At 35.5% G+C, this 22,542-nt stretch overlaps 3 protein-coding genes across 3 annotated transcripts; 2 read left to right on the forward strand and 1 right to left on the reverse strand.

The window, feature by feature from the left end:
- The first annotated feature begins 8,327 nt into the window (after positions 1 to 8,327).
- On the forward strand, positions 8,328 to 10,848 carry LOC7474553 (protein CUP-SHAPED COTYLEDON 3). Its single transcript, XM_002300591.3, has 3 exons — positions 8,328 to 8,823; positions 9,317 to 9,591; positions 9,942 to 10,848. The coding sequence occupies exons 1-3, from the start codon at positions 8,622 to 8,624 to the stop codon at positions 10,674 to 10,676; spliced, it is 1,212 nt and encodes a 403-aa protein (XP_002300627.3). The 5' UTR covers positions 8,328 to 8,621; the 3' UTR covers positions 10,677 to 10,848.
- Positions 10,849 to 16,281: 5,433 nt separating this feature from the next.
- LOC18096067 (uncharacterized) lies at positions 16,282 to 16,880 on the reverse strand. Its single transcript, XM_006386070.3, has one exon. It carries the CDS (start codon positions 16,781 to 16,783, stop codon positions 16,508 to 16,510), a length of 276 nt encoding a protein of 91 aa, XP_006386132.2. The 5' UTR covers positions 16,784 to 16,880; the 3' UTR covers positions 16,282 to 16,507.
- A 645-nt stretch (positions 16,881 to 17,525) lies between these two features.
- Positions 17,526 to 20,519, forward strand: LOC7474554 (protein PLASTID MOVEMENT IMPAIRED 1). Its single transcript, XM_002300592.4, has one exon. It carries the CDS (start codon positions 17,722 to 17,724, stop codon positions 20,287 to 20,289), a length of 2,568 nt encoding a protein of 855 aa, XP_002300628.4. The 5' UTR covers positions 17,526 to 17,721; the 3' UTR covers positions 20,290 to 20,519.
- Positions 20,520 to 22,542: the final 2,023 nt, after the last annotated feature.

Here is a 22,542-nt window from a genome sequence, read left to right on the forward strand (position 1 = left end):
ATATTCTTAAATAAAATGAGTTTGATAAACACATCAGACCTAAATTATTTATGATTGGCAGTCAACCAAGCCTAAGGTAATGTGGATCTAGCGAACATGCTAGATCCAAAGAACTTAGACTTAACAATCAGCCATGTCCAAGAAAACATGGGTCTGGCGAACATGGCAGGTATAAAAGAACTTGGACTTGACAGTTAGTCAATTTCAAGATAATGTGGGTCTAGTGAATATGTCAGACTCAAAAAATTTGAACTTGATAGTTAGCTAAGTTCAAAGTAACGCGAATTTGACAAACATAATAAACCCAAAAAACTTGGACTTGATAGTCAACTAAGTCCAAGAAAACATGAGTCTGACAAATATATCAGATCCAAAGAACTTAAACATTATTAAGTTCTAAAATTATATTTATGATCTTGGACGATTTCTACAATATAAGTATTAAAAACGTGATAAAACACCATGCCTCTCCATAAGCCTTCACTAGATGTTGTTTAGTTGACTCCAAGAGATAGTTCTGAGCTCTTATGTGTCCCTGTAGCCTGGAATACTCAGTCCTAAAAGAATTCATTTCAACATTTTGGGCAACCTTTTCTTCTTTAAGTTGCATACTTTAGACTTTTCTGAACGATACTGTTCAATGGTCTTCTTTCTTCTGCCCACCTTCTCTTGGAATGGCACACATCTTTCATAATAGCATAAAAATTAAATTAAATTGTTATCTTATTTGAAAAGCTATTTGTCTAGTAATGGTCAGATGATGCTAGGAGCTAGGTCGGTCAGTCCTTCAATATCTAAAAGAAATTTGATGAGTTTTTTCAATGTTTCAATCACGTCTAACCCACCAGGTACGTACCAGCATGAACCTCCCCTGTAGACTTTCACTTGTATGGCAGTAAAAGATTGTTATTTCGTAGCACTAGGCTGAGCTAGGTTGCAGGCATGGAGACTGTGCTGTTGTATCATGGCAATTTTCTTTTGGAGGGGATGGACCGGTTCTTACTGTTGATTACTTTTTCAATCGAACAATTTTAATGATGGGTGAGTGAACGTGTGTAAAGCCAGGAAACTGGAAAGTTCACGCAGCAAGGTATAATTAACCACCAAGTTTTCATTAATGGTAGATGATTAAGTTGAGGGGCTGAACTTACGTTAACTCTGTGGTCCAATTTGTACCTGCCTGAAAAGGCCGTCGCTCACAGAATATAAAAGAGCCAAAGGGGGCAGTAGATTGCATTAAATGCAGCAAAGAGTTACACACTTGGCATCTACAGCGTGTTTGGGAGAGAGGAGAGTGGGAGCAAGCCATTGCAGTCCATTACTTCCACTGTTTTGGGAGAAAGAAAGAAAATGTAAGAGATGAACATTTTTTCTATGAGCCCACCAGAAATCAATCTCTCAATATTTTTTTTTTATATATATTTCCATCTCTCCCATCCAAACAACAAAAGAAAGTTAAAGCTTTTAATTTCCTTTGATTCTCAGTCCTTACGATTCTCTTCGTTCCCACACAGAGCGTTGAGTTTAAAGTTCGAGGCCGGCCACTTGCTATGTAATTGCTCCAGAGGAGTCCTGACTCCTGAGACATGCGTACCATGCCTACCCAAACCGGGAAGGCGAAAAAGATAGCCTTATTGCCGCAAGACGATAAGCAAGCCATTGCAGTCCATGGATGCACTAGCTATAGCCATTGCCTAGCTACACGAAAGGCCCACAATGCATGTGTCTGCAGGAAGGAGTCACCTCCATCAACATTTCTCTCTTCATCCGTACGTCTACATATCATTCACATGACATAATAATATTGAAGAAAATAATGAGTTCTTAATATCACAACCTCCCAAATCACTTGAACATGCGTAGGCAAAACAAATAAATTAAAAATATAATTTTATACTTCAATTTTATAAGGTTAAAAATTCAGATCTCTCTTTCTTTTTGTCACAGATATATTACGACCATGAATCGGTTTTATATAAGAAAATTAAATATCTGAATTTCTTTCAAGTATAAAGAACTCACTATTATGATCTATTAATTTAAAAAAATTTCGAAATATTTATTTTCCTTGGTATACCAAACTAAAAATATTAGATTTTTTTATGTAATTCAAATTATTCGTTATAATTTAAGAAATTGTACTTTACATTCTTAATTAATAAAAAATTTCAAAATTAATAAAATAACCAAATTACCCATGAATAAACTTAATTAAAAAATCAATCAAATAACATATCAATCTTCTTTTAAGACCCTAGCTAAATTCAAACGTTAAGGCTAGCTGGGACCCCAATGAGTGGTTTTTTAGGCAATTAGATATTTGCCACTCTGTTTTATCCTTCCATTTGCTAATTAACACTGTTGGTTGCTTAACCTTGTGCTCTTCACACCATGGTTTTGCTAGTAATTTGCTTTTGTTCTAATTAATGATTTTGTTCCCACTTTTTCTCCAAATATATCCGAAGAAATACACAACATGTGAAATGAAAGACTGCAAGTTCTTCGTCTCAAGGCCTTTATACAATGAAAGAACCTGCCTTGAAGCAATTGCCTCCCAGGAAACAGAAGATGTGTTCCTGCAAAAGCCGCAACCATACTTTTTTAAGTGATCTTACCCAAAAAGGCACATTATCAAGGTAATCGATCTCTTAATTGTTTAACCCATAACCATAGCTCAGAAACCCTTCAATGTTCTGCTAGTTAAATGTCTAGAATATTCAAATATATTGCAACCTATATATAATATATGGACCGCATAAAGGATTTCATCGATCAGCAGAAATTGCAAATTTACAGATAAATAAGAAATTTGCAAGTATCAAATCTTGAAACATGATTACCTCTAAATAATTAGCTAGATTATGGGAAACTGATCAAAAGGCCGGTTCAAGGGAAGGCTGCAAGAGTTAACAAGAAAATCAACGGTAGCTATGGAGTTCGGCTGGATTGTGGGTTTATGGTTGGAGATGGTGGTTGTGTGGGATTAAGGGGAAGGGAAAGGATTGCGGACTTGGTGTTTAGGGAAAGAATACGGGTGGAATGGCAGTTAGGGTTCTTCTTCCTTGCAAATTTTCAAAACCCAACATGTCTTCTTCAGATCCTAAAACCCTAGAAGAAGCAAGACCCTCCTTTGATGATCCAGCATCAAAAGAAGCCACTGAATCATTAACTTCAACAAAAACCTTTGACGAAGCAGATCAATTAAACAAACATACCCATGACTGAAAATCAAGAGGAAGAAGAGAAAAGAGTGTGGGTACTCTTTAGTCATTGAATAGATTATAATGGTAATATTATAAATAATGAGATTTTAAAAAAAATGTTAAGTGTTAACGGTAATAAAATTCAAATTCTAATTAAGATGTAACTTTTCCCACTTATGATAGCAAAGCACTGCAATTAGGTGAAAGCAGTTAAGGACCGATCCGGAGAACACTTAACATATTAAGAACTGTGTTGAAGTATTATTGCATGCCGCAAGCAAATTAAAGTGGCAGGAAAAAGGTATGTACATGCTCCTAGATAGATCCCTAGCTAGCCTGAATCAAGAGCATTGGTCCCCTGTTTCCACTTTTAATCATGATCCGGACATGATTAATTAATTTTTAATATCGTACTATATGGATAAGGAAGAGAAGTGTTAGTGCTCATGCTAGCTCCAATCAATGGGAAATAATGAGGTCTATGATTGGGAGTCTGTTAGGTTGTGTTAAATCGAATGACAGAAACCTAGCACAGGTAGGAAAAAGGATTCCAATGGCTGAATTAAAATAATGAGGGATACTGACCTTCCTTGCTTCTTCTTTGATGGGTCCTCATAAGTACCTGTAGCAGAACCATGCATTAGCGTGGGAGAGAAGGAAATGGTGCCAGGTCCTTCCTCGCCATTCTATTTATTACCATGCCACTAATTAATATCTCGATCGTCCGTTTCCATCTGGCTCTTGTTTTAGGGTAATTTTAACATAGCCCTCGATAGATTTAGTATTATTATTATCACCATGCCACTGATATCTCGTCCAGAAATTGTTTCTAATTTATTATTTTTTTCCACTATCCTTGAGGACAATGACATGAAAATCCTCATAAAGCTGACTGACGGGATTAAGAAGTCCCACCAAGTGGCGTAAGGGAGTGGTAACTACTTGCTACCACATGTGATAATGCCAAAACGGACTCTGGGGTGATCAGACATAGGCCCTAGTTCCTACAAAGGTGAAAACAAGAAGATAAAAAAAACCGTAAAAAGGAATGCATTAATAAACAGAACTCAGATAGGTTATAGGAGGAACGTAGGCTTATGTAACCAGTGAGGAAAATTATACGGAGATAATATTTAAGATTAGAGCCTGGCTGGCGCTGCTTGGTAGTAGTATCTTTTACTTGGATGAGTTACTAAGATCTAGATAGTTATATAGCTGCAGCAGCAGCAGCAGCCTAGCTAGGAAACCTGTTCTTTTACCTGACCATGCTACACGTGCAACGCCGACACATTTTAGGAGGAGAAGATCCCCATAAATGCTCCCAATTCCCGAACAAATTGATATTCAAATAGCTATGAACTTGCTTGTAAACCTTACTGACAGTTTTTATTACACTTGAATAATACTATAATCAATGTTTTTCTGGCTTAGAATTAAGGTTCCTGTGAAAGGATACTTTAGCATCAATGCAGTGTCAATGATTATTTAAACCATTAGTTTTACTAATTTATTCAAATTCAATTATATTAGAAAATATCGAATGTAGAAAATAACTGTGAAACCCCTTATTGTGTTTATAAAAAACAAGAATATTTAAAAAAACAAAAAACAAGAAGAAGAAGAAGAAGAAGTCCAGATGCCATCAATATATATATATATATATATATATATATATGAACAAATTAAATTTACTGTACACGATTCTTATATATAAAGAAAAAAAAGAATTCGTGTATATATAAACAGCAGTTCAAGAGGACAATAAGGTGTTGTATATATCCACTGTGCAACAACAGAGAAAAGCTAGGTAGCTAGAGCAAGCAAAGGGGGCATAGTTTTAAATGATGGATATTATACAGGGTAACGATTTTTATCTAGTGGAATCGGGCACTCTTTTACCTTTATAGACCATTATTCTGCAAACAATGGATGAACAAATATTAACCTAAAATTTAACCCTCAATGAAAGCCGGACACAGGCCGAGAGTACTACTAGAGTCCGATCCCAACCTTCACTTTCACCCGAACCTTCGCATGTTTATTCTTTCAGAGTTCTTCTCCGCTCACGTCTAATTAAGCTCTCAAGGACTCGGATTAGTCAACAGGAATGAAATCTAAGGTAGCTGGTAGCTCCAGCGAGAAGCGGAGTTTGCGATAGAAGAGCCCCTGCTGGCGGTTTTTTTTTTTTTTTTTTTGTATTTTAAGTTCATATTTTTTATATTTCACTCTTTTTTAGTTACAATAAGTTTTTCATATGTTTTTTTTTATCTAATATAAATGCTGTTAATATTGTATATTTATGAAAAAAAAAAACTATGTATTATTAATAATAACTAATAATTAAATTCATGACAATAGCAGTTGAACTATTTTTTAGAACTTAAAATTTAAATTCATGATTATTTCATCGACAAGACTTTGATATTATATATAAAAAAATTAATCTCAAAATAACAATTTAAATTATTAAATAATATTTTAAAATATAATTTATATTATTCTCTAATATGTATAAATATTGATTCTGTTTGTTGGAATCTTAAAAGAGCATTTCTTTTTTTTTTTAAAGGATGTTTGAAAAATTCCATGAATTATTACAATTTATTTGAAACATAAGCTGGTTTATATAAATAAGGTAACGTTTAATATTAAGAGAAAAAAAAGATTAAAAAGATACATATAAATTGTTATATTCAGTGTTTTAAAACCCGGCCCGGCAGGTCGACCCGGGACCCGGCCGACCCAGGTCTGTGGTCGGGCCAGGTCTAAGCAAAAAACATGCTGGGAATTGGCCCGGTCAGACCCGGTCGACCTGGAGGGTCAACCCGGGACCTGGACGAACCGGTCAAACCCGGCTGAGACCTGAGTTTATTTTTTATATATACTCATGACCGAAACGACATCGTTTTTGCCTTTTACAATTAAAAGTTCAAAACGAGAAGAGCAAAGGAACGAACACAGAAGTGAGAAGACCTAATTAATTTCAAGAAATCTTCAAACCCATTTCAGTCGCGAAGAAAAGCAGAAGACTCTTGAATCCTTGATCGCCGTTTCAAATATAAAAATAAGGTTAGATGAGTGTTACTTGTTTCTTTCTTCTTTCGCTATCCTCTGTTTCAAATTGAAACATCTTTTAAATATTCTTTCCTCTGTTGAACTTGCAAAAGAGTTTTGCTATAGTATAACAGTGGCATCAATTCTTCCCTCTGTTGACCCATTTGCTTTGAACGGGCAGGCTTGCAGCTCCACGGGTATGTATCTCATTTTCTCTGTTCTTTTATTTTTCTGCGACTTCAAATGATCAAAGACCTGAACTTTGCTGTGAATATTGTTGTGAATATTTCGTTCGTTCTACTTCTGTTTCTGCTTCTGCAATTAGTTGTTATTGCTTCTACCCTCTGTTGTCCCTGTTTGTTTGCTTTTATTTTTGTTAATGCTCAACAATTTGCTGTTAATTTTGTTATTGTTCTGCTTAAGTTGAATTTGATGTCCCTGTTCGTTTGCTTCTGCTTCTGTTAATGCTCACCAATTCTGTTTATTGAACTTGCAACTGTAAGTGTATGTGTTCACATGGTTATAGAAGCGTAGGCTTTCTTTTTCAACCGAGATTGATTTTTCACTACTGTAAGAGTAGTTTTTTTTTTAGGTTGACCCGGATCAACCCATCTGACCCGTGACCCGATCACTTGACCGGGTCGATGACCGGGTTGGGTTTCAAAACTATGGTTATATTAGTGGGATCTATTATCGAGTCTGACATTAACATCACAATTTAATGATTCCTAATATTATTAAAAACTTTACCGTTTCCCCCCTTAATGTTTAATTAGCATATATATATATGAACCTCTTTCTTTATGATTTTAAAATAAAAATAAAATAATGATAAAACATAACTCTTCATTAAAAAATCGAAAAGATATAATTTATAAATACTTAATATATAAAGGGTATTTAAAAAATATATAACAATTTTAAAACATATTATAAACAATAAAATCACTTCACACACACACAAAGCAGGTATATTCTTTTTTTTTTTTTTTTTATCTTGTTTTGAAAAACAAATGCCATTGTAACCGTGTAGAAAGAATGGAATGGACAGGAGTGAAGATAAATCTCAGAACATGCAAGAAATATCTCAATCCATGGCCATATGGCTTATCCTTGCCTTTAATTATTCTTTACTGCTAGCTAGTGTAATCACGTCAGTATTATATTAGTTTATTCTGATAATAAAGAATTAAGTACGTGAGGATGATCTCACTGTGCCGGGATGGGAGCCTCGTGTTTCTCCATAAAAAATCATCTGACTCCTAGCCTAGCTATTTGTAAACATGCTCACACACGCACGCATAAACAAAATCTCTGCAACCACTCTAAAATTTGGGGTCTGCAACCCTATTCCTTCGTGCTACAACATGTTTAATCAAGTCCTATTGCAAGGAAAAATGACTGATTGGATCCTTCTATGTTGGTGGATCTACAGTAGGAAAGGTAAACATGGAATTTGCAATGTTCAAGATATTGATTAAAAGATTTATAGTTTGGATTATTGATTTAAAAGCATGCCTCTCAATACAGACAATGGATATATGTTGTTAGAGGCGAGCAAAATTATTGAATTATTTAAAATATTTGTAAAAATGGACTAAAATTTAATAATAATAAAAAAACCAATGAGGAATTACTATCAATATGGAAAATGGATACTTGTTGCTAGAAGCGAGCAAAATAAACTGAATTATTCAGAATAATTATAAAACTAACTAAAAATTAATTACAAAAAAATAATAAGGAGAAATTAAATTGCAAAAACTGGTTGTGATTCTTTTTTTAAAATCCTATCAATAGAGACAACGGATGCATGCTGTACAATCAGCATGGTTAATGTTCTTCACTAATGAATACTAACTAAGAAATAAGAATAATCTATATTAAGGACATTATTCTTGACATAGAAGGGATTTAGTCACAATTTTCCTTATAAGAGGGATTTTATTAAACATTTTGTAGTAATATAGGGACCAATAGGGTCTTCAGCCCCATAAAATTTACTACCCTTTACCCACACACGCATACACGAAAAAAAAAAAACCCAACGTAATCTTTGCTGATCAGCCATTAAAAAACTTTCGAAAATCTTGCCTGATTGGGAAGCTTTTCAGGTGCAGTTCTGTACTCCCCCACTTAGCTTTTGTGTCCAAATCCATCTCTTTCTGCTTCACTCTCTCCCTCACAGTTTCCCAACCTCCTTCCGTTTCATTGCTTTCAACGAAATCTCTATAAATTGCATGCCACTACAAACCATTTTCCCTCATCCGCTTCCAAATCCCATTTTTACAACCTTAAACCCCCCCCCCCCCGTTTTTTTCTCTCTCTCTCCCTCTCTCTCTCTCTCCTTGGCTTTGTGTGAAGATGTTGGCAATGGAAGAGCTTCTGTGTGAACTAACTTGTGAAGATATAAACGAGCAAGGGTTGCCTCCAGGGTTTAGATTCCACCCAACAGATGAAGAGCTTATAACCTTCTATCTCGCTTCAAAGGTGTTTAATGGAAGTTTTTGCGGTGTAGATATTGCTGAGGTTGATCTTAACAGATGTGAACCCTGGGAGCTTCCAGGTACACACATGCACACACACATACTAGCCTATTGCTTCTCGATTTTAAACGAATGTGCTACGTTTACATGTATGATTCATTTTTTCTTCATGTCAAGATGCGTGGCACCACCAAAAGAAACTGATCAGAATATTCCCTTTACCTTTAATTTGATGCTATAACTTAGCTTGCTTGATATATATAAGCTAGTAGTGGTAGTTTCCAAAAATATTATGTCCCTTTTCTTTGCTTTTCTACTTGAAGATGCTTCTCTCTTTTCAGGTGAAGCTAGGTTAGCTATAATTAACTATATGAGTTTAAGCTGGATCATCCTATATGTTAAGAAATGCCCTTCTTTTCTTGGAAGGGAACCCGATTTTTTATATGTGATATACTTTTTATTTATAAATTAATGTGTACACACATAGCTTTTAAGCCATTCACTTCTGACAAAATCTATATTTCATTAATATGAGTTTGAGTGGTGGTGTTGGTTTTCTTGTTGTTTAATCAGATGTAGCAAAGATGGGAGAAAGAGAATGGTACTTTTTTAGCTTGAGGGACAGGAAGTACCCAACAGGGCTGAGAACAAATCGGGCCACCGGAGCTGGCTACTGGAAAGCCACAGGCAAAGATAGAGAAGTATACAGTGCCTCAACTGGTGCCTTGCTTGGCATGAAAAAGACCCTTGTTTTTTACAAAGGCAGAGCTCCTAGAGGTGAAAAAACCAAGTGGGTGATGCATGAGTACCGCTTAGACGGTGACTTTTCCTACCGTCACTCGTGTAAGGTAATGTGGACCCTTTCTCCCCCACTCGTGCGCCGTGGGAAACCAAGCTAGCTTGCTGTTATATTTTGTCTGGTTGTGAGTTGACTTGTTGTTCTTGATCTGAAATGGGTTTGCTGTCCACTACGATTAGACAATTTTCATTTTGTTTATTCACCTTTGGAGGGTAGAATTTGATGTGATTGTTTTGATTTAACAACTCATTGTCAATGGCCTAACATTTATTTATTATTCTGACTGGTTCAAAAATGTTACTATTGGCTTATGCCTTCTGCATTGCTAATAATAATTAATTAGTTATGTTCTTAATCTCATGTTCCATGGAAATTATACTGAGATTGTTTAATTTGCAGGAGGAATGGGTGATTTGTAGGATATTTCACAAAAAAGGAGAGAAGAAAAATGTGTTCCTCCAAGCTGGACAAGGCTATCACCTCATGGAAGCCTCTTCACCAGCAAATTCAGGTTCATTGCCTCCACTGCTTGAAGCATCAGCATCAATATTTGATCAGTGTCAATCCAAGAACACAGTTGTTGAGGCCTTCCAAAACGCTTTTCTGATTCATGAACACCAAGAAAATGACCTCAAAAGCCTACTCAACCCACTTGTTTCCCAGTCCAATGCCATGTCAATAAATGGCTTCCAACCATGTTTTTCACCTACCTCCATCTCCATCAACAGCACCACCACATCAACAAATAAAAACACAGACACGAACACCAACAACCAATCACCATCGATGCTCTTCAAGTCCATCCTCTCATATCAAGATTGCGCATTGAAGGAACAATCCAGTACTCTTTACAAACAGTGCAACACTGAGGCCAACTTTTCCCATTTTCAGCTACATGATGCTCACTTGGGTTGCGTGGATAAGATCATTCACCCAAATCCATACCAAAATAATCCCTTGTTTTTTGAGATGGATTGTAGTAGTAACATTTTGGGGTTCTCAGAATCTGCTTCTGCTGCAGACACCATAGCCCATGACATGTCCACTTCAATTGCATTTAGCAGAGCCGGCTTGCAGATGATGTTAGATACTCCCATCAGACTTCCTGCAGAATCTTGGCCATTTGATCCTTAACGATTTTCCAAGTCCCCAAAAACCATTATTGCTGCAATCGATCTTAATGCTGTGTAGATTTGTAGTGTAGCTCCTCTAGCCATTGCGATTGGCAAGTCCATCCATGCACGTATCTATGCTAAGATTGAGGTGTACTTACAGTTATTGTACAAGGATTGCTTTGTTTTCGAGATTTGTTGGCTACTTTATGGGTGTTTGGAGATTCTCAACTTTTTATTGCAATGAGGTGGAGTGATCAGCAACAGTTTCTGTTTGATATGACCCCATGGATGGGATTGGAGGTTGTAGATACACTAGAGTACAAGATTTTTAATTATTTCAATTTATGATTGATGATGATTGGGTCCCTCATCCTGCCATGCCATGCGCAGAAGTACCTTGCTAGCTTGGTCCCTACACCCTCAAAAAACTTCTGTTTAAAGGCATAAAGTCGATGGCAAACGGCATAAAGGGGTTGTCCGATAATCATAACGTAGCATATGAGTTATCTACATTGGAAACATCTGCATGTAAAAAGAGGCAAAAATAGGTGTAATATAAGCACAACACTCACAAGTCACAACCATTAGATAGACTACAACTATACTAAGCACACTTAGGCAGTGAGAATGCGGTTGAATTTGTATTTTTAAAATAAATTACAAAAAAATTTCTTACTTAAAATTAATTAATTTATATTTATATATATATATATTCAGATTATTTTTATATATTAATATCAAAATTAATTTTTAAAAATTTTAAAAATAATATTATTTTAATATATTTTCAAACTAAAAACATTTTAAATCACAATTCTTATTACACTTTCTAATATTTCCTTAATTAGTAATTCTATTTTTGTTATGACAGTGGTTGTTGGAGACATTTATTACCCCATTAATGAGCTTTTGGTGAAGAACCTAGAAATGACAATAATTGGGATCGAGTTAGGCATAGTGATAGAATCTGATGGTCTCTTTTGTTTTAATCCCATCTCAACCCCAAAAAAATTCACTATTTATATGAACTATTATACTCAACATAAATTAATTGAGGGGCGGAATTCATTATTCTTTTCCTCACAAAATATTATTTACTTAAATAATATTTTTTTAAGTTTCTTATATTTTTTTTTGTTGATTTTCTCTTTTTATTTTATCCTTCAATATTTTGTTGAATTGAAATTAAATTTTATAATTTTTTTTATTTTTCTTTCTATAAGGTCATTTCAATCTCATTACTCAAGTCATGAGTTTGATAGATTAATCCAAGTTCACTTAAGTTATTTTTTTAGTTTTATCCTTCAATATTGAATCTTAGTGCTAATGTTGGATAAACATAAAAATTAACAGCGGATCTTCGAGTTCAAGAAGCACGAATCCTTGAACTAGCTAAAGGTCTTCGAGTTCAAGAAGCACGAGTCACCCTAAAACCAACCATCAGAAACACCAAGAAAAGCAACTAGGCAAATATGATTAGGGAAGAATCCAATATGCAGCGGGAGTGGAAGAACAGAGTCTACAACAAACTAGTAATATGAACCCCAACCACTCTCTCAAATCTTTCTTGTATTCCTAAAACTCTTTTTTAACACCTTGGAGTTGGAGTCCTTAAGGAGTTGGGAAGAATCCAATATGCAGCGGGAGTGGAAGAACAGAGTCTACAACAGACCAGTAATATGAACCCCAACCACTCTCTCAAATCTTTCTTGTATTCCGAAAACTCTTTTCTAACACCCTGGAGTTGGAGTCCTTGAGGAGTTGGGATTCTCAATCTAATTCATTTTATTTATTAATTTTTGTGTTATAAAGACCACCCACATGTGACATGGCCTGAAGAGGATTATCCGAGCTCAAAGCGATCCTGTACTCTTAAAGTCAATTTCATGGCTTATAGGCCGTCATAGCCATCTGATGAGCCCTTATTTCTAATGAGTCTAGTTTGATGGTGGAATTTGAAATGATTTAGTTTGATGATCTTATTTTTCCGTTCTGAAGAAAGTATATGTTTGTTTTCTCATCCAAGAACTCTTTGATAGTTTTGATAATATCATGTAAATGATTTTTGTTGTGCCTTCACGATTATTATATGGATGGTAGGCTTATCCCATGTCGTCCATCTCTTGCATGAAGGATTCCTGTAATCCTATTGTATTTTAGGAGCATGATTCTTCAAATAATTAAAAGTAACCATTATTTGTTATACCAGGAAATTAAAAAATAATAATTTTTTGAGTGTTTTTATCAACCATAATGAAAAATAAATGAATAATTAATTTTATAAAATAATAAAAATAAATGAAGATAAATAGAAAATGAAATATATATTTTACCCTTGTTGAATATTTATATGCAATTTTTTAAGACTTGTGTATATAAGTTTTATATATAATTATATAAAAAAAACCAATATAACTATAAAAGCTTAGATATAATTAAAAAAGGATTGCATAATATATTTTTTTAATTAATATTTTACTTGTTTTTTAAAATATTATTTTATTTAAAAGATGGCATAAAGAATGTAGTTCAGGCTGGGCCAAGAACGCCTGGGCTTTAGAGAATGGCCCAAGCACTCCAAAGTATGGAAGGATGGCCCAGACATGCATGGGCCCTCATATTCAGACCACTGCTTAGATTTAGAGCCCAAACTAATTTTTTCAGTGGGGTTTTTTTGACAAGTTTTTCTTTTATCTCTTAGCTTTTAGGGATTGAAAAGTGAGAAAAACAAAATTTATGAACAAAACACAAAATCCTAAAACAACATGGACAGCTTGGTGTGTAAAATGAAATGCTAAGGATCGTACCAATTTTTTTCTTGTCAAAATGAAAAAAAACACTGTATATTTTTTAAAACTTTAATCCTTGTTATTTTAATTGTTTTTTCAACTATAAAATTAAATTATATTTTAAAAAATAATTTTTTCATCCAGCTTCAGAGTTTTCTCAAAGTCTTTGTGTACACTAGAATATATATATATATATATATATATATATATATATATAAAAGGAGGAAATACCAACACATAAAATTAGATCAACGTAATATTTGAGAATGAAATTGTAATGAAAAAAAAAACTATTCAAGGAACAATAACGCACAGTTTCAATTGTTCTTTAAACTATAAGCTTTAATTATATTTAAAAAAAAATTGAGTACACGATAACATATAAAGAAATGGAAATTCTAACACTTATCAACATAACATCTAAGGATGAAATTGTAATAAAATAAAATTAGATGATCAAAATAAAAAAAGAAAAATAAAGTTATACCAACATAATATTTAAGGATTAAATTATAATGAAATAAAGTTAGATGATTAAATGCAAAAAAAAAAAGAGAGGGAAGAAGTTAGACCACCATAATATTTGAAGATGAAGTTGTAATGAAATAAAATCATATTACCAAAATTCAAAACAATAAAATAAAGTTAGACCAAAGCAAAAAAAAAAAAAAAAAAAAAAAAAAAAAACAATGATTTGTACGTCAACTATATTCCGAGAGTTTTTGACGATGAAATTGTAATGAAATAAAATTAGATGACCAAAGCAAAAAAAAAAAAAAAGAACAACGTTATGCATAAAAAATCTAAAAGACAATGATTTGTACGTCAACTATATTCCGAGAGTTTTTGAGTTCTAACCTCTTCTTAATAATTGAAAAAAAAAAAAAAAAACTGGAGACAATTATCTGTATATTCACTGTAAAATTTCAAAATGCAAGCATGTCACCCTACTGCTTGATGATTTTAACCCTGCTATGCTTTCAGGCTGGCATGTTTGCTAATCAAGAGATGCTGGATCCTGCTGGTGTCATGATCTCAAATTTGAATACTTCAAGAAAAAATGACGGTAAAGATTCCATCAGTTTATGAGCCTTAACTCATGACAGACCCTTGTGAAAGAAAGCCAGATCGATGTCTTCAATGAGGAACCCTCACACAGTCACGTCCCTTACAGCCGAAGAATGATATTCATCATCCGCTTCTGCTTTAGGGATCTGAAATTTCACTTATTTTGGAGCATTTATCGTTGTTGCTGCTGCTGTGGAAGTTCTTGGCAGAGGTAGGTGGCGTAGAGTATAGAGCGGCAGCCATGACGCCAGGTAAAACGCCGAACCTTGCTATAATCATAAACAACACCATTGTCTTCCTTTCAATCTCTCCACAGAGCTCTGCTTGCGATTGCGATGATTGGCTGGCTTTCTCCGGTGAGGTGATGATCGCTGATGAGTGAGGACGGCTTTCTACTGTTTGTGTGCGTGCTTAGCGCGAGATGCCCACTCCACTGGGGAACCCTGGGCTTTTGCATTTTGTTGTTATTGGGCTTAAAAGATTATAACGGTTATGGGATTTTAGGCCTATGGCCCAACCTACCACCCTTAGGTTGGGCTTTTTTGATGATGGATATACACAATTTTTCTATTTTTTTTTTACAGTGAGGTAGATGGTGTTCACTTTGAGAAATTTACTTTGTTCTTCATAGTTATTCTTTAATAATTCAAAGTGAGCACAAAAGATAATTACCATGTTTGAAAATGAAGCATTGCAAGCATAATTATTTGTTTAAATCTCAAGTCGTGAATTAACTCTAAAATGATATCAGTAAGATAATTATTTAAAATAAAGAATGTTATTTTCAATAAAAAAATTAAAAGAACATATTTGAAATTAACTTTATCATATCTCTGTCTTAATTTTTTTTATTAATTAATTACTAGATTAGTTTATTAGATCAAATCAATTTTAGTAACTATAAAGATTAACTCTTAGGCGTCTAATTATGTAATAATAATTGACAATTTACTTATACTTTAAGTTTTAAAAGCATTTATCACTTGATTAAGCATGCATTGCACTACTAGAATGAGTGATATCTTGAGAATTACTGTGCACCCCAATTTATATGAAAATGTGTGATTATTTTCAAAAATAAGTAGAAAGGAAGATGGATTTTGGACCTTGGATTAAAACTTTTAAAATTGATATTAAAGAATTTTTTTAAAAAATATATCAGATCGGTTTAGAGTGTATTTTTATAATTGTTTAAAAAGGTGATTTAATTAATTGTGGTTGATATACAAACTGATTTGAAAATATTCCTTGCTGGAAAAAAAACCCAGCTTTTCCACTATCAGCATATCAAGCCATTTTACATGCAATTTACTTATTTTTAATTAACAACAATATCATTATCTAATTTCCATAGAATTCACAAATTATTTCCACCATTATATCACCAATAAGGTTAAAAAATAAACCATAGCTATTCTGAATTTCTGATTTAAAACTTATTTATTTGGAAATGTAGTAACTTTTATATTTTAGTAATTTTAAAAGTATATTTGTCTTGAAAAAACATCAAATTATGTTTCTTTTAATGATTTTAATATAGTGATGTTAAAAATAAAATAAAAAATTTAATTTTTTTTTAATATATATCTAAACAGTGTACCATATTACAAAACAACAACTTAAATTTACTTCCCGGGTGAATGGCTACATTACATTTGTTTGTTCGCCATACTCTATATATGCCTAAATAATTCATCTCAGAAATCCATTTCCCATTCTATGAGTGAAACGAACATTATAAACTCACATTTCCCATTTTAACACGAATGAGCATAAAAAATCACTTGAAAAAGAAAAGAAAAACCATGTAATTAATTACAATGCCAAAGAGAATTTGTCCTGGAAGCTGAGAGCTACTGAATCTGTGTAAAATTCTTGTAAGGGTTTATGCGCGAAGAACAGGCAAACCTTTATGAATTGTTTCGGAAGACATGGAAGGGGATGTTGCAAGAGCTGTTCAAGGCAATAATAATATTGTAGCAAGAACGTTGATTTATGGAATGCCATGACGATTGGCTGCTGCATCAATTATTGCCATTTTTCCTGGGGAGAGGTCATTCCCTGAAAGTGTGGGAGCATCGGTGCCACCTCCACCTTGATTAGGCTTAACTTCTTGGTGTCCTTCAGTGCCATAGGCTATGCGCTTGTAATCCTCCAAATCTGTATACTTCAAGTAGGGACTGCTCTCCATGGGCAATCCATCAAGTTTTCCTTTCTTCTCTTCAACACCCTCTTTCCTATTTTCCATTTGCTTGCTGTTGTTCTCCATCTCTGATTTCTTACAATGGTCTGAAACCTAATTACTTATGTATCAAACAGCTTGCAATATTTCAGTCAGAAACCAAACCCCCGTATTAATCGAGCCATTTGACTTGTTCAGATTGCTTGTCTCGCCATTAATACCCAGTGGCCTCTCTCCTACATTCAAGCCACATCATCATGTCTTTTCGTGGTGGAAAATCCCTTGAAATAATAGTCAGATGTTGCGGAATCATCCTAGTTAAAATATTTCAAGACAAGCTTTAATGTCAGTTTAATGACATTTGGTAGGTACAAAACTGATGCAGGCAAAAAACTAAACCAGTGTGCGTGTGTGACCGTTACTTTACTACTAGGGCGGTGAGCCAACATCTGTAAACCAGCTTTCGCTTATCATCCATGGCAGAAATAGATTTTTTTTATGCATCTATCTTCGTCTTTCTAGTAAAATAAGTTTCTATCCCTTTTGTATTTGTCGTTTTTAATACTGAAACATTATCCAAACACAACTTAATAGAACAGATGCTGGAATTTACTGCAATGAACAGAGCAACTTTGAAAGGAAAAGGAAATCTAACCATGCAACTACCAAAAGACAATAAATACCTTGGGCTCAAATTGCCTCGTTTAAAATCTTGTCTTCTTTTGTTTTTTGTTGGAGTAAAAAATCTTGTCTTTTTCGGACAATAAAAAAGACATAACACGAACGTTCTTCTCTTGTCCACACCAGCCACAGAATTTTTTTGTTTTGGAAGGTATAGCCATTGCCACATATAACTATCACATACGGATGTTGTTTCTCCACCACCTCAAAAATCTTTCAAGCATGTGAATTCTATTTATTCTTCCTCTTCTAGTTGTGTTTATCTGCAAGTAATCTCAGCATCAAAAGCCACCTGCTTCACCAGTTTCTTCTGTCAGCTTTCTTTCTTTCTTTTTTCTCGACTAATGGCAACAGATAGAAGGAGATCAAATACTCAACTGTTGGAAGAACTGGAAGAACTTAGCGAGTCTCTTTATCAAGCCCAGACTTCCACCAACCGCAGAACTGCTTCCCTCGCATTTCCTCGATCTTCAGTTCCTTCTATAATATCAGATGAGAGTGGCACAGCAAAAATCGATGAAAAATCAAGCAGCAGGACTTGGTCCAGGCGGATGTCGTTGTCGCCTTGGCGGTCTAGTCCAAAGCCTGATGAAGAAACTGAGCGCAGAACATCCAATATTAATCAACCAGAAATAAAGAAGCTGGATGACATAGCTACTTCAACAGAGAAAAAAGGGATTTGGAATTGGAAGCCAATCCGAGCCCTGTCTCATATTGGGATGCAGAAATTAAGCTGTTTGTTCTCTGTTGAAGTAGTTGCTGTGCAAGGCCTTCCAGCTTCCATGAATGGACTCCGGCTTTCGGTTTCTGTTAGGAAGAAGGAGACAAAAGATGGTGCGGTCCATACAATGCCATCAAGAGTTTCACATAGCGCTGCTGACTTTGAAGAGACGCTGTTTATCAAGAGTCATGTGTACTGCACTCCTGGCAAAGGGAAGCCGCTTACATTTGAGCCCCGTCCATTTATGATTTATGTATTTGCAGTTGATGCTGAAGAGCTTGATTTTGGGAGAAGTATAGTGGATTTAAGTCGACTTATTCAGGAATCCATGGAGAAGAGCCAAGAAGATACTCGAGTGCGGCAGTGGGACACGAGTTTCAACCTATCTGGGAAGGCAAAAGGAGGAGAGCTTGTTCTCAAATTGGGATTTCAGATTATGGAGAAAGAAGGAGGGATTGATATTTATAGTCAAGCTGAAGGATCGAAGTCTAGTAAATCGAAAAATTTCTCACTTTCACTGGGACGTAAGCAGTCTAAATCATCCTTCAGTGTCCCAAGTCCAAGGATGACAGGACGATCAGAAGCTTGGACTCCTTCGAAGGCAAATCCAGTTGCAGATATTCATGGAATGGATGACTTGAATCTTGATGAGCCAGCTCCAGCTCCTTCATCATCCCCCTCTATTCAGAAATCAGAAGAACCAGAACAAAAGATAGAGGATCTTGATCTTCCAGACTTTGTAGTTGTGGATAAAGGGGTGGAGATTGAAGACAAAGAAGAGAATGAGAATGTAGATTCTGAAGAAAATGTTAAAGAAAAGTCACATTCAAGCGAAGTTGTCAAGGAAGTAGTTCACGATAAGGTACACCTGACAAGACTATCCGAGCTCGATTCAATCGTTCAGCAGATAAAAGCTCTTGAATCCATGATGGGAGAAGAAAAAACTGTTAAGACAGGAGATGAAACTGAACCACCAAAATTAGATTCAGATGAAGAAACAGTAACGCAGGAATTTCTCCAGAAGCTCGAAGATGCAGAAACTAATGCTTTCAAATTCAATCAACCTGAAATTCCCCCTCTGCATCTCGATGGAGGTGATGACTCTTCAGAGGCTGAATCCAAGGTATATCTCTCAGACCTTGGGAAGGGATTAGGCTGTCTGGTTCAAACAAGAGATGGAGGCTACTTAGCAGCTACGAATCCTCTAGATACTGTTGTTTCGAGGAAAGATACTCCAAAACTAGCAATGCAGTTGTCAAAACCACTCGTTCTTCAACCAGACAAATCCATAAACGGGTTTGAATTGTTTCAGAGAATGGCATCCATTGGTTTTGAAGAGCTTTGTTCTCGAATTTTATCATTGATGCCCCTCGATGAACTGTTAGGGAAAACTGCAGAACAGATAGCGTTTGAAGGCATAGCTTCTGCAATCATCCAAGGGAGAAACAAAGAAGGCGCTAGTTCAAGTGCTGCTCGTACCATTGCTGCCGTTAAAACAATGGCAACAGCGACTAGTACAGGCAGGAAAGAGAGGATATCAACAGGAATTTGGAATGTAAATGAAAGCCCTTTGACAGCCGAGGAAATCTTGGCATTCTCATTGCAGAAGATTGAGGCAATGGCAATAGAAGCCTTGAAGATTCAGGCAGAAATGGCAGAGGAAGAAGCCCCCTTCGATGTTTCTCCACTCGCTGGAAATGCAAGCACAGACAGTGGGAAGGATCAAAATTACCCTCTGGATTCTGCCATTTCACTAGAAGATTGGATAAAGAACTACAGTTTAGTTTCTCCAGGAAAGCCAGCAACAATTACCATAGCTGTGGTTGTCCAGCTACGGGATCCTATAAGGCGATACGAGGCAGTTGGCGGACCTGTGGTTGCACTAGTTCATGCGACACAAGCAGACATCGAAGAGGACAATTACGATGAGGAAAAGAAATTCAAAGTAACAAGTTCGCACATTGGGGGCATGAAGGCAAAGTCAGGAAGAAAGAGGAATGTGTGGGATTCGGAGAGGCAAAGGCTAACTGCAATGCACTGGCTGGTTGAATATGGACTTGGAAAGGCAGGGAAAAAAGGAAAACATGTGTTATCAAAAGGGCAAGATCTCTTATGGAGCCTTTCCTCAAGAATCATGGCTGATATGTGGCTCAAACATATGAGAAATCCTGATGTGAAGTTCACAAAGTAGGAAAAGAAAGGCCCAAGTCTTGAATGGATTGGTTCCTGTGGTTCATTTTACAATCACTAATGGATGCCAAATAAGCAGGTCACTTTTTGTTAAGTAGTAGATTGAATAAGATTTTCATACATAAGATTTGATCTGATCTGTTGCAGTTGTAATCAAGTACCTTTCGGTGCATTCTCTTGGTCCTGGTCTCCTCCCATTCATTTGATGAGAATTGAACTAGATTAATTTAAGTTTTTACTAAGAAAAACCTCGCATTGTTTTATTAAAAACAGTTTTTTTTATACAGTCAGGTTAGATTAAGAATGAACGAGTCATCCATCGACCAGGTTTTATAAACGAGGCTACACTCAACTAAATCCAATATTTGAAGAAAAAAGCAATGATAATCATTAATATACCTTGTTCCATTGCTGCATATCACTTGCATTCTCATTCTCCTCGAGATGGGCATTGGCAAGAAATTAAAGAGAATTTCCCCTCCTTCAATGGTTTCATAAAGTATTTCAAAGGTTAAGGCTAAGCTAACCGGTAAACTCTGTTGTGGCTCTAATTGAATGCTGGGCTGATGTTCTAGGATGTCTAGATAATCTCCCATTTGAACTGGATCATAGTCTAGAATTCTCGTGTAATTGGGCTTAGGGCTCCTCTGTGTAATTTTTGAGGCTTGCAGACCACTAAATTCGATGTACTTCAAGAAACCATTAAACATGTATGCCGGCATGTTGCTCCCCTGCATCTGCACCCGTTAAGTAATATTTATTTTCCTCTTGGATGACGACGCTTAGAGTACAGTCAGTTCCACCTTTACTTGAAACAAAATCTATACTAAAATTTATTATCCAGACCAAAAAACATAAACCAGTGATCACACATTAAGGATCGACAATGAGTTCGATCAAAAATAAATAAAAAATTCGACATGTCAATAGTATCCATGTCCCTCTTCTCCAGCATGTCTCTAAGTCTCTTTGATCAATTTGTAATTATGAAAAAAAATACAAAAAATCGAGAGACCATCTGCATGTTGGTCTCGGACATGCCCTCATGCCTTATATCTGTAAGACCATTTCCTTTTGCCCTCTTGATTAATTTCCAGTTTAGTAAATATAGAAGCAACGTTCAGATTTGGCCAGATACGTGGGTCCGGAACAAGTTTCAAAAACTAAATATGCGAGTATAGAGTAGCTTGAAGGTGACGAGGAGGAGTTGAGCAAAATTATAAATCGGATTTTTAAAAATATTTAAAAAATATTTCTGAGAACAATCTTTTTTTTTTTTAAATATAATTGTCAAATGCAGTTTGTTCTTGGGATTTTTCATTAAACAAATGTCTCCCATCATTATCCAAGTACCCCTTATCTTAAGCAAGCAAGCGCTGTGTAAATCTTGTCTGGGTGCATACATGAGATTCTTGAAGAAAACGCTGGCTGGAACACAGTTCAGAAGCAAACATGTGAGTGAGCATTAAAACATGAACCTGCTGCTTCCTACGAGCGAGGACAGTTGCTGTGAGCGACTCGTCCAAATCTTCTACCTGTCTTTGTGTTAATAATAGGAAGGGAAGAGGAAAAGGGAAAGGACAGATGCCTTTAATTTTCTGATGCCTGGAGTGCCACAGCCCCGTCGGCAAATTAATAATGGTCCATGGAATCGTAGCGCAAAGACATGGGAGTGGCACACGGTGATTAGTGGCCTTGACTGTTCCCCTAACAACTCTTGCTCCGTAGTCCACGTAGGAATAGTAAAATTGGCCAAAGGCTAACAGGAATTACAAGATTGCTAGCTTGGCATGGTTTTACAGGTTCAAGAAAAAGAGGCAAGCTCTAGTCTTCCCCATGTGGCTTCCGCCTGCATTAATTTTAGCTAACAGTCTCCTGCTAGGAGCTGCTGCTTCTAATCCTTCACCCTCTTCCTCATCTTGACTGGTAGTTTTCCTACTCTTTCCTCGTTTCAATCCTGTCCTCCGATAATGTACTGTCGTGGCCTTTCCTTGTGATGGCTACGAAACCATGTCATGTGTATGCCCAGGGCAGCTATCTCCGTTCATTACTCCTGTTTTTTTCTCTTCATAATACAAAATTTGAGTGTTTTTTTCCCTTTTTAAATAACACAATCCTAAATTTATTTAGAAAAATAGCTCAACTATATATATACACATATATATGGTTGCGCCGCTTCCATTTGCGCAATGAAAAAAACCCTTAAAAGGATGTGCAACTGGGAGTTGCGCAGCCTTTCAAAAAATTGATGTTT

Source organism: Populus trichocarpa, chromosome 2 (genome assembly GCF_000002775.5).
Source record: "Populus trichocarpa isolate Nisqually-1 chromosome 2, P.trichocarpa_v4.1, whole genome shotgun sequence".
NCBI lineage: Eukaryota > Viridiplantae > Streptophyta > Magnoliopsida > Malpighiales > Salicaceae > Populus > Populus trichocarpa.